This window comes from Cenococcum geophilum (genome assembly GCF_001692895.1).
Source record: "Cenococcum geophilum 1.58 unplaced genomic scaffold K441scaffold_8, whole genome shotgun sequence".
Lineage (NCBI taxonomy): Eukaryota > Fungi > Ascomycota > Dothideomycetes > Gloniales > Gloniaceae > Cenococcum > Cenococcum geophilum.
Window position 1 is genome coordinate 3013374 of NW_027137566.1, and position 13448 is coordinate 3026821.

The 13448-nt window shown below is 38.1% G+C and overlaps 2 protein-coding genes across 2 annotated transcripts; both read left to right on the forward strand.

Moving 5' to 3' along the window:
* Positions 1–9933: 9933 nt before the first annotated feature.
* On the forward strand, positions 9934–10443 carry K441DRAFT_655102 (uncharacterized protein). Its single transcript, XM_067647788.1, has one exon. It carries the CDS (start codon positions 10216–10218, stop codon positions 10402–10404), a length of 189 nt encoding a protein of 62 aa, XP_067507651.1. The 5' UTR covers positions 9934–10215; the 3' UTR covers positions 10405–10443.
* A 1848-nt stretch (positions 10444–12291) lies between these two features.
* On the forward strand, positions 12292–13448 carry K441DRAFT_741164 (DDE-domain-containing protein). Its single transcript, XM_067654373.1, has 2 exons — positions 12292–13069; positions 13153–13448. Exons 1-2 carry the CDS (start codon positions 12652–12654, stop codon positions 13158–13160), a joined length of 426 nt encoding a protein of 141 aa, XP_067507652.1. The 5' UTR covers positions 12292–12651; the 3' UTR covers positions 13161–13448.

Here is a 13448-nt window from a genome sequence, read left to right on the forward strand (position 1 = left end):
CGATACCCGTATTGGATAATCAGCCTATTAGCTAATAGTATTACGAGAGTATCCGATAATTCTCCGATACTTTAAGCTACATTGTCCATAAGACGCCATACCGGGTCTTCTATATTACAGAAACGAACGCTTTAAAAACTACCGTGTATTAAGAAAAGAAATACTAGTGTAACAGTGCTAGGGCGTGCTACCTGCGATATTCTGCCGTATTCTGCCACACCTATAATATTCTGCCATATTCTGCTACGCCTATAATATTCTGCCATATTCTGCCATAGCCGCAATATGCCGCAGTGTGCCTAGGCAGAATATAGTAGCACCCCTTAGCGTACAACTTATAAAGGAATACCTAGAATTCCATGATCTACCCAGTCCTTCGCGCATTCTAATGCCTTAAGTATCCATGGAGTAGTTTTCGTACGGTCCCATGGAATGCGACGTTAAGATCCTAAAAATACTCTCTCTAGTTTATCACTCATTCCAGGTATTAAGAGAACTTTAACTGCAAGTAGTAAGAGTCTTAGGAATCTTATATGCTATAAAAACTAAGTCTACTATAAAATAGCTATTATACGGCTATTAAGTAGAATTAAGCTCTCGTTAATATAGGTATTAAACTTATCCTAGCTCTATAGACGAGTATACTTTAAATAATACTAAAAACAAGCCTTATAAAAGGTAGAGAGGTTTACTTTAGACTCTAAAGGCGACTTTTAAGTCTTAGTTTTGTACAATATAGTTAAATCTAAAAGTATTGCTTTCTTATGGAATCTCTCCCAAAGCTTTTATACGCTAAAGAGTTTCTTTTCTCTATTAATCGTAATATAATCATTCTAATCTTTTAAGAAAGCTATATAACACTCTGGGTCGAGAACCCGTGCCGCTAGATAGTAGGGAGAATTGTTTAGCTTCTTAACATACTTTATAAGCTTTTTCTTAGTACGTTAGAGTTAAGGAGCTATAAACTTATCCTTAGCCTTAGTAGCTATTACCTAGAAAAGGATTAGCTAAAGAAACGTTAAGAGTATTATATAATATACTAACGCGGTATATATTATATCCTTAAGAATATTAATTAATTCTAGAACCCTGTCTAGTGTTATATAATCTCCTTAAAGAAATAGAGTTGCTTTATAGAAAGACTAAAGGAAATTATAAATTGTATAAAGATATATCCATTCGCTTATTATAAGGATATTATCTTTTAAAAAATTATCCTTATAGTACTTAACGTAGAGTTAAAGCGTAGCCTTTATATTATCCTCTAGAGCTATATTTAATATATTAAACCAGCTATTCCACCTTATACAATTATTAAGAGGAATTATTCTACTAGCACGCTCTATAAACTATATTGTACGGTTAGCTAAGCTATAGATATAAACGACGTAGTTATAAAGCTTCCCTATTAGCCCTATAATATTTTAAATATTTTTACCCCTTTTATACTTTTCGTATAATATAGGCTCTAATTCTTTACATTTCTTTTTCCTCTTATCTTTTCTCTTAACTAGCGGTGGTGCTTATTATATAACTTCCTCCTCCTCCTCCTCCTCCTCCTCTTCTTCCTCTTCTTCTTCTTTATTCTGCTTCTTATTTTCTTTATTATACGAGTTTATAAGCTTCTTATTCTTCTTTAAACTAAATAGAAAGGCCTAAACAATAAGATTAATAACATGCCCCTAATAGCAAATTCTTTAATATATTACGATCCAGTTAATTTTATACTTAAGGCTAAGCTATTAGCTAATTATATGACAGAGAATATTATTTAATCTAGCATTATTACCAATAAGAGCTCCAATCTTTATTTTAATACTATACTTAATAAGAACAGGACGAAGTGCCTCCCATTAATCTATACTACTTTAGCTAGATACCGTACGAAGAGCAATTAAGGGGTTCCGGTATTTATCCTAGATATTAATAAAGCTAGCATAGATTCCGAGAAGAAGAGTATAACTTAGAGAGCTTTAGATGTCTACGGTAAGGTAAATATTTGTCTTCGTAGATTAAAGTACTTTTCGTACAATATCTTAACTCTTAGTAAAGTGGTTAAAAATTTAGGTTGTAATCGTTAAGTAGTGTATAGAGATAATTAAGGGTGCTTCTTAATTTAATGCTTTTATAAAAGTATAAAACTCTAGCCATTCTATATATAAGAAGGGAAGCCGTCGTACGATAATTAGATCTAGAAGTGCTTGCTTTATAATATTTTAATATACCGTACGCTTTAAAACCTCGCCCTTAAGACCTTTAATTTATCCCCTTTCTAAAAGCTTAGTATAGAGTGCTTAAGTAGAACTCTCTCCTTAATCTCTTACTGTTATATAAGTATTATTCTCCTCTAAACTCTATTTAATTTTATATTTCTTAAGATGAATTTAAAGTCTATATATTAAGCTATAATATTTGTTCGTACTAACTTAATAGCACGAGTGAGTTGTATCTACGGGCACGAAATATATGTAGTATTGTATGCTTGTTTGGATGGTGACTGTCAATTGTATAAAGTAGACTACGTAGTCTATATACTAATGCACCTCCCCCCTAATTAGTTAGTGCTTTATAAGTGCACTAGACGCGTAAGCGAGTGGTTAGTGCACTGAACGCGTAAACGCGTACCTAGTGTACCGAACGCGTAAGTACGCGTTTAGTATAATAGGTGCTGTAATTATATACTGGTAGTACTTGAAAAATGAAACCACCTATATATAGCCTCCGTAATTGCTTTAATAAAACTATAAAATATAAAGGAAAATATATAGGAAATCTCCCTAAGGTGCCGTCTAGGCTGCCTTCTAAACGGTGCCCTAAGCTAGCTATAAGTTCTGCTTATGGTCCGTAAAATGAACCGTACAGCCTTTTAACGGGCAGTAGACGAGCCATAAGTTAGATTTTGAGGGCCGCTAAGGCGCTAGTGCTAAGTAAACTAATGGCGATTTTTTATCCCGGGGATGGAAAATTGTAATTAGTTAATTTAACTACCCTGTAAAATTTGGTAGGTTACGTAAGTCCACTAAGTTCTACTATAGCTTTCCACCGTTTTCTACCTATACCGTATAACGAGCCGTACGGCCTTCCAACGGGCCGTAGATATACCATAGGTGCTCCGTTAGTCCCGTTCTACCCATTCTATAACTTTTAGGTTAAGCTTATTTATATTAATTAGGGTTTTAAGGGCTTAATACGGCTTTGCCTTAGTCATGGCGTCTACTAGGTTATCTCCGCTGGTGATCTATTTAACCTTTATAATCTTACGTTATTTATAGGCCTGATGTAAGCACATTAGGTCGACTATAAGTCTCTTCTCCTATATTATACCTAGCTTAACTAGGCAGTTATAGAGAGACTTTAAATCGGTGTATAAAACTAGGGGTAGCTGCTCCAATTATAGGATCTTCTAGATCGTTAATTTGATTATAACTGCTATATTAAAGCTATAGGCTAGTATATATAGTTTAGAAGCTAGTACACTACGGGTTACTTATTTACATTTAATTAAAGACTAATACAGTATGTTTGCGTCTTAGTTATAGTCCGTAAGTATAATTATAAAGCCAATTTACGATAACAGGTCCCTATTATTAGTAAAGGAGGCGTCCGTAAATACTATTATGTTAATAGAATTTAGGTCTAGCGGTATAAAAGTAAGTCCTCTTATTATATTATTAATTTGCTATTAAATGCGCTTATTAAGCTACTTAATATTTTCTTCTTATGGATCTACTACCTGGGCTATAAAGGATAAGTTATAGGCAGATTCGGGTTAATAGACTATAGCGATATAGGTACCTCTTGCACGCTATACAGCGTATTAGTCCTTTATAGTTATAGTCTTATAGGTCTCTCCGCGGGAACTAGTAAGGTCCGTAGGCTTTGCCGTAATAGGCTTTAGGTTTTAAGCTTAGCGTTCCTAAGTTAGCTAAATTAAGTTACCCTTTTATATAATTAAGCCTCCGTTAAACTTAATTAGAGTCCGCTTAGTTAACTGCTTTTACAGCTTTACTAGGAACTTAGCTTCTTATAGTTCGGTTTCTTCCGCGTCCGTAAAAGTTTGGTTTGCTAAAAAGAGGGTATCGTCCGTTTAAAGTCTAACGATACCAAGGCCGTTTGATAGGGTATATAGGAGGTAAGGGTTATAGGTCAACTGCTCTATCTTAAGTTTACTAACATAGTGCTAGTAGTATATTTTAAACCAGTGGTTTCTAGCTTCCGGTACTCTATAAAGTGGTTTTATAACCCGTAAAATTGTTCCTGGTTATAGATTAAGCTTAAGCGGTGGCCGTATAAAGATATCCCTACTTAGGTAGGTATTGGACTGCATATAGGCTTATAAAATGTCCCGTAAGTAGAGGGCTACGGGTTTAGTTTGCTGTAGTCCCGGCATAAGCGTAAGTATAATCCGTTAACTAACCCGTTAAATTGTAGGCAATTATATAAGGACGAGGTTCTTTCCCTAGTCGTTATAAGCTTATATAACAAGCCTTGACTTTTTAAAGGCTTTATTAATACTAGGGTGCTTAATTTTATTAATAAAGCGCGAGTTAAATATACAGACGCCTTGCGGAACGTCTCTCTCCGTTATAACCGTAAAGACGCCCTTCTTAAGTAATCCGTTAATCTCTTTACGTCGTAAGTCCGTAAAAGGGGTTTCCTATACTAGAACTAATATATTTACAGGTGGAGATTACTTTATAAATATGCCTGTAGAGGTTAGGTGATTCTCCATTATAGGGTTTTTATAGGGGCGTCCTCAGCTACGCTTTATAGTAGGTTCCGTAGGTTTATTAGGTTTTTAGGGGACCTCTAAGGTAGGTAAGGGTGCTTTTAGTTTATCCAATTCGGCGGGTGCTTTTGGTTCGTCTAGCTCGACGTTATAAATGTTTTTAGACCAAAAATAGGGTTTTACGGATATACTTCTAAAGCTGGTTGGCCTACTAGGAAGCTATACATAGCACGTCTTATTTTCTACGGCTAGTAGATAATAAGGTCTATTCTAACTGCCGCTTTTACGCTATATAAGGACTTTAGAGTTAAGCGGGAGGTTATATACTAGGGTTGTGTTAGGTCCGTTATAGTAGTATAGGGCGTTATTAATAGCTTACTTAGCCCGTAGCTTAACTATTTTAGTTATTGCCTTCCGTATTATAGCTGCTTGTTTTGTAATAGACGGGGCAGAAGGGCCTAGGTTGCTTATCCTTAGGTAGGCTCCGTAAACCAAGAGGGTAGGTACTAGTCCGTTAGGGCCAGTGGTGTTATTAATAGCTTTTACGGCCATCTATAAAGCTAGTTCCTTTTAGATATCCTTACACTCGTCCGTAATAATCTAGTAAGCTCTCTATAAGGCTAGGTAAGCTTACTTAATAAGCCTAACGGACTAGTGCGCCTTAACTAAACAGCTTTTATTAATATAGCTATAGCTATAGCATACTGCTGGAATTCCTTACTAATAAAGTTCCTACTAGCGTTATAGGTAATATACTACAGAGGTCTGACGTATATATTGATCTAGTAGGTCCGTAAAATATCCTAAGTGTATTTTATAGATATATTTTACAACTAACGGGCGGCTTAATAGCGGGTTACCTCGTTGATTATATATAATACTAAACTGCCGTTAATATACATAATGTCCACGTACACTAAGTGGTTAAAGTTAAGGTCCTTATAAAGGGTGAACTTAAATTAGCCTAGGGAACGTCCGTATTTCTAGCAGGAGGAGCAGTATTTAGTTAGGTAGTTAATTGCCTTCCTATTAACGTTGTTATGTTTAGAGCGTTTAAGGACTTTATACAGCTTTTCGGCTAACGGGTAGCCGAAACAGCGGTATAGGCGGTGGATTTTAGTACCAGTAAGGTAGCATAGGTTATAGTTGAAAGATTCCTAAATATAGGTTTGTAAAGTTTTTCCCTATATAAGGAACGGGTGTCTAAATTGTTATATAATTAGTAGGGTAATATACTTACTTTGTGGGGCCAATTAGGGTGTCCGTAATATTATTATAGTATACCTATAACCTGTCCATATCTACAAAATAGAGTAGAAAGGGGGTGTCCGCTTTTACTATGTAGAAGTTAACTAAGCTAATTAAAGTCTTAACTTTAACTGATCTAATTAATGCGGTTAAGCCGATGCCGAATTAGATGTTTACGGCCCTAGTTTACGTAATATCAATATCCGTATTATTATTTATGGTGGTCCTATATGCAAGGTATTGTTTATAGCCTACGGTAGACTTTTTAGAGGCACTTGTATCGATTATAATACCATAGAATTCCTTAGGGGTATAGCGTTTTGTGGTAATATATGCAAATAGGTCCTACTTATAATCTATAACATTTATAACGGGGGTGCTTATAGGATGGTTTTTAGGCGTAAGTAAGTGTATAAAGGAGCGGTCGGCTAATATGGTCGTAATATTAAAGGCTTAGCTGTCCGTAAAAGGTCTAAAAGTGGTTAGGAACGTCTCTAAGGTCTTTTATTCCTAAGCGTTTAAGTTAAAGTTAATTATAAGGGCTTCAATTAACTTATCTGGGGGCTCTTTTACTTCCTCTCCTTTATATTCTAAAATAAACTAGTTAATATAGCTATTAAGTCTCTTCTTAGACTTATTACGTTTTTTCTAGGTATACCTTATAGACTAACATCCTTCCTTACCGCACACGAAGCACTTCTAGCTGGTTTATTTACGGGGGTATGTTTTCGTACGGGGGTTACTCTTAAGGTTAGTGTAGTAGTGGTCGAGTACTAGGCCGCGTAGTATGGTAGAGTAGGCTTAGCTAAACTCTTATTTAGGAATATCAGCCTTCTAGCAGAGGTTCGTAAAGATGGTTAGTTTAAAGTTAAAGTTATCGTTTTCGCCGCTATACTTAGATTTATCGATATAGAGCTTAGCTAGGTTAGCTAGCTCCTTGCCATAGGTCTTTAGTTAGATAGGTTGTAGATCTATAACTTATAGATTTATGGTTTGCGGATATATAGCTTACGGATCTATGACTTAAACAACAGGGGTAATTTGGTCTGTATTTTGGTTTACGGGGGTATTACGGTTTATAATTTAAGTACTAGGTATACTTTAGCCCATAAGATTAATTTTAAAACTGCTTAGGTTTATAAGATAAATTTAGTTAAGTAGGTTAGGTATAAGGCTAGCGATTATATTAAGTTTAGAAGAAGTAAAGAGTTCCTTAGTTTCTTGGAACTAGTTTAGGATTTCCTTTTTAGTCCATTCCGTTTGGTCTTTCTTATATATTATATTGTATAAGGACTATACAACAGTAACTCGTTTATTCCTTTTAACCTATATACCTTAGTTATATAAGAGGGTCCATAGGTTACGGATAGTAGTAGGGTTGCATGCTTTAAAGATAGCTTCCATAAAGTCCGTAAAGTCTTNCTAGTATTACTCCTATAGGTTAACGTTTATAAGCTTAAAATATTTATATTTAAGAACTTTAAATTTAATATAGTTGTTAACGTTAGGTATAGACGTAAGGTCGGCTCCCTACCTCTACTTTTCCTGGCCTTTATTAACTTGCTTTTTTAGGTCTACTATACTATATAGTATAGTATAGTACACAGTAGGTGGAAGAGGTCTTATAGTGGTCCGTAAAGGCAGTTAATATCCATAGCGGTTCGTAGAAGGGTAAAAGTGTCTATAAGGGGTCTTAATAGGTCCGTAGTAGTTTATAAAGGGGTAGGGGGTCTTTATAAGGGGTCTAAAAAGACGTCGGAGGTATTAAAAGAGGGTGTAGTAGGGATAGGGGTTTAAGGTTTAAGGGTAGGGGGTTCCGTACAGGTCTATATTTATATCTATTATACTTCCGGTAAACCGTACTAAGACTTAAATAAGTATATAGAGTTAGAGATAAGTCCATAATCCCTAACTTCCGACCTTCTAGTAGGTCGTACTAGGAGTCTAAACGGGTGGTCGCTGTTGTATATATTGCTCGGGGGGAGGTATCAAGTAATTGCTAATCTGTGCGCGCTTACTAATCAGTATTCGTACTAACTTAATAGCACGAGTAAGTTGTATCCACGGGCACGAAATATATGTAGTATCGTATGCTTGTTTGGATGGTGACTATTAATTATATAAAGCAGACTACGTGGTCTATATACTGATGCACCTCCCCCCTGATTAGTCAGTGCTTTATAAGTGCACCAGACGCGTAAGCGAGTGGTTGGTGCACTGAACGCGTAAACGCGTACCTGGTGTACCGAACGCGTAAGCACGCGTTTGGTACAACAGGTGCTGTAATTATACAATATCCTTTTGGGTCTTTAGAAGGACAATATTGACAGAAATAGCTCTTCTTCGTACGAGCTTTCTCTTCAGCTGTTGCTGTATAGGTGTGTTTATAAATTAAGGAAGACTGTTTTATTGTTATACGTCTAGTTAAGACCAAGCCTTTATCACCCTTAGTTTTAGCGCTTAAAAGAGTAGTAGAAGAAACATCATTTTTAAATGAGATATTGCTATCAAAATTATTGAATTAAAGATTATTACTAGCCATATTAGAGCCATCTAAAGAATTTAATAATTTTTTATGCGGAAGTTCTAAATGCCAAGCTTTATTGGATAAATATCGGATAATACGGTGTTAGCTGATACTATTATTATCCGATAGGCTATCAGGATAAAAGTTATCGGCCGCAACCCTGTTGATGTTCTTGACATGCGTGCACGAGCCACATTTTATAGGACCCTATTAGTGCAAGGGATACAGGCAAAACTCCTTAATATAATACCGGGGTATATAACGATACATTTTGTATTACGATCTACACACCCTAATCAAGCCTTTTTTGGTGCAACTAACGATAATCTGACTTTTGACGATATCGTTAAGCTCTACCACCAATATCAGTATAACTAGTTGTATGGGAAGGGGGTATATCTGGCCCATAAGGAGGGAAATCTATACCCTCCAGGCTTTAAGATTCACTTTTTATTGAAATTTTACCGCCTATTCACCCTATACGTGACTCTTAATATAACAATACTATTGGTATTACGGTACATTTGGCGCCAAAACCCATACCGTACTAAGGAGTTTTGTCTGTACCTTTGTGAAGTGCACAGCCTTTTTCGTAGGTGCAGTATCTAATGTCCATCCCTATGTCGCGAGACACCCTATATCGCGGGACATCGCGACTTATTTTCCTTACAACAATATTAACTTTAGAATAATAGCTAAAATATTATCAGAATAGGTAGCGCAAGATCTGATTTTAATCCCCTCTTTATATTGAGCCTATATTATCTATAGTTACTATATAATACCGCTTTATACTTTAAGTGTGTTTTTAGCCTTACGTCCTTTGGCAGACCCTTATATGCTAAATAGGCGATTAAACCGCGGAAAATCATTTATACAATCGATTAATATATAAAGAAGCTATTCCGAAACTATGAAAATCCTTCTCATATTACACGCGCTGCTGCGGTTTGCGATAATTGCAATTGACGAACAAGGGCTAAGACTTTAGTCAGTAGTACTTAGCTTAAAGTAGTATAGCCAGGCAAGCTTGGCTGGGAGTGCACTTACCTCGTAGATTATGCGCCCGAGTATACCTCTGTACCAGCTTTATTTTTATATATCCTTAAGCTTATAACATGTTGGTAGGGGGGGAGGTACGTGGACATCCACAGGAGCTTCCTGAGATCACGTGATTGCTTTCGCCTGTTGTATATATTCTCATCCTTTGAGACTGCTCCACCTTATGGAGTCCTCACACCACCATACACCTGCATTCCCGTGTGACATAACATTAATAAAAGGCAATTCCCTTCCGCTACTGCTTAATCGCAGCATGTAATTTATCACAACAACTATATTGTTAAATTGTAGAGGCAGAGACTTAAGACCTTAATCTTTCATTATTTATAAAAGTAGAATTTCGTTGCACTAAAACTCTTGCTGTTGTAGGGCTACAATCTTTGTTTATATTCACCTATTATATCGTATGCCTATATATTCTACGCCTTTGCGCTTAAAAAAGCGCTCTAACTAAGTTTTTTTCTGAAGACTGTTAGTAAGTTGTGTTATGTTCAAATAAGTGACAAACTGGAAGTATCTTTGGATCGATTAATCTGTTTTAGGCCAGGGTACCCTCTAATTTTGCCAAGATTTTTCCAAATTCTTTCTTTTGAGGGTATCCACCCAACCTCGCAGATCTCTCTACCCGACTTTCGATTTCTCTGAATTGATGGAGCGTTTCTTAACTACTGCAGCTGGACGTGACATCGTTTTGGCGGAGCTGTTGCTCAATTGCTTTAACTCTCTCTTGCAAATCCTTGATATCTCTATCCTGTGGTATCGCGACCAGATGTTACGCTCAGTAGAATACATGCTTGTACTCAGCTCACCTCCCCGCTCTGCTGACCCGCTTGAATAGCCGCGACGATAACCTGACCGAAAGCAGCGGCAGCGGCAGCGGCAGCGGCAGCACCGACTGCTGCTATTATCGGCCACTTGTCGCTCGACATGATTGAGTGTACGGCGGTTGTCAATAGGTGTGACACAAATAGGTAGGGTAATAAGTTATTGTCAAGACTAATGAGAAGAATCAAAACGAGGACTCTGCTCAGTGTTAAGGCTTAGCTGCCTGATGGGTTCACCACGTGGCCCACAGGGTATGGTGGAACTCACGCGGGCGTAAAGCGTACCCAAGGCCAATTTCCCACCAAAGTTGTGCTCTGGAAATAATTACGCGCGCACGCAAAGAAAGACGAAAGCCGTCTGTCGAAGAGATCATGGCTGCTGCCAGCATTCCGGGCAGTGCATTCGCGCAGCTAGCCAGTCAGATTGCGCAGGCAGTGGGGCAGATCACGTGGGCTGGCAAGCGTCGGCGTTAGAATATCGAGGCAGACAGGTAATGTATGGCAAGCTTTCGAAGAATTGGTTCACGTGTAATTAAATAGGAACAAGATTCAAGCCGACCTTTAAGGCATTCGGGTATTGCTAAGACTCCAGACACGTATCATAATAAGTGTACCCCGAGCTGGAACTGTGCCGGGCTATACTCTTTTAGCCGTATCTTACGCACCGTGAATGCGATCATAATTTGCGAATTGAGCTTAACATAACAAAAATAAATGCAACCGCGCGAATATAGCAGTAAGCATAATAAAACTCTCGGGATAGCATCTATTGGCATTGATATATATCTGACAGATTTTGCGCATAAAATCATTAATTCAACAGCTGTAAAGGATAAGCAGAGTTATGAAGGTTAAACTACACCTAAGGTGTAAAGTGGTACTACACGCTGAGCAGAGAGTACACCAGCTCCATATAATGTGAAGCTGAAGTAGATAGCTTACAATTTTTATTCCGAGAATACTTGTGCTCCTAGCTAAGATTTGGTATTGTTGTGTGGAAAATTGGTCGCGATGTCTCGCGACAGGGTGTCTCGCGACGCAGGGATGGACGTTACGTACACACCTCAGAAGCCCAGACCAAGAAAACGATTGTGCGGATATAGGAATATCCGCACCGTCCGCTAAGCTGATTTAGGACGGCAATCGTTTTCTTGGTCTGAGAGACTTTGGCGAGCTTTGTAGAAAACCTGAACACTGTTTATATGAGAAGACTTTGTCAACTTTGACCAAATTGATCTACCCTCCCACAATACCTGTCAACGTTAAAAGTACACCAAATTATAGAGAAAAGCCTAACGTATTAGCCACCCGATCGAGCCACCCCCCCGGTCGAGCCACCCGCCGATCGCGATTCAAATCACCCCTTTTCTGATGCATCTTACCTTTCCTACACCACAACCATGGACTCTACGGCTGTCGCACCGCTTGAACTNGATCAAGAAGCTCGAATGCAAATTGCGATTAAGCTTTTAGAAGCCAACCCCGACCAATCTATTCGTCAGCTTGCTAAATCTCACCACCTACCGCGATCAACTCTTAACCACCGTTGGAAGGGGCGCCGGTCGTGCAAGGAGTCTCATCAAGCCCAGCAAAAGCTCTCAGTCTTTAAGGAGGACTCTATCGTCAAATGGATTAATACTATGGGAAGCTAGGGGTGGCCACCTTAAATCTAGCACCTTAAATCTATGGCCAAAGATCTTCTCAAAGCAAAGAAGTGTTCTACGGAGCTTGGCCAACACTAGTATAAGAACTTCCTCAATCGCCACTCAGAACTTAAAGCTTAATTTGCTAGATGTCTTAATTAAAAGCGAAAGAATGCTAAAGACCCCAAGATCATTAAAGATTAGTTTAAGCTGTACGCAGCTACAATCGCCAAGTACGGAATTTCTAAGGGAGATTAATACAATATGGATGAGAAGGGAATTGTAATGGGAGTTAGTGATAAGATTAAGGTGTTAATGTCACGGTCAGAGGCTGAGGTTTTCACTATAGAGGCAGGCAATCGCAAGTGGGTATCCTTAATCGAATGTATATCAGGAAATTGATATCGGCTGCCTCCTTATATCATCTTTAAAGGAAAGCAAATACAACGAGCCTAGATAACTCCACGCCTTAATCGCCAGACGGTTATCCAAGTAAGCAATTCGGGGTAGACAAATTCGGATATTGCTCTTAACTGGTTGCACCACTTTAACTTATATATAAGCCCACGACTCCAAGGAATCTATCGCTTATTAATTTTTAATGGCCACAAGAGCTACATGTTAATGCAATTCATCAAGTATTGCGAGGCTCATAAGATCGTGGCTCTCTGCCTTCCCCCACATTCGACGCATAGACTTCAACCTCTTAATATCGGCGTATTTGGTCCCTTGGCGCGAGCTTACAAAAAGCACCTCTATAACTCTGCGCTCTACGGAGCCTTAAGTATCACTAAGTTAGAGTTCTTGCAATATTATCAAGCTGCGCGTAATAAAGCTATATCTTTAACTAATATAGCTAGTGCGTGGCGGGCGACAGGTCTTATTCCCCTTAATCCTTCTACTGTTATATCAAAGATCCAACCTAAGACTCCTCCTTTTGCAAGCCTTACAAGTAAGGATAGTGTTCGAATTAATATTCCTATCTCTCCTTCTGTAGGAGAGAAGATCAATAAAGTCGTCGATCTAATTCTACAAGGTGCACCACCCCTACATTCAGAAGCAATACTCAATCTACAGCAAATAGCTTTAAGCACTCTTGCTAATAAGATTGTTCTTCAGCGTATTAGTACGGAGCTTATAGAGAAGCAGAAGAGACAACGTCGTGGCAAGGAGAAGAAGTCATATAGGAAGGCACGGGTTTTATCAGTAGGGGAGGCTCTTAAGAAGAACCAAGAGAGGGAGGAAAAGGAGCAGGAGGAGGCTACCCAAAAGGAAAGACGTGGAGCTCTACGAGGTGTTATTACGTTCGCGAAGAAGGTGTGGAAGGAACTACCTATGCAGGACGATGTTTTTAAATAGTATTAATAGAATTGACGTTTTGGGTGAGAGTCTGTGCATACGAGAGCTCTGCTCAG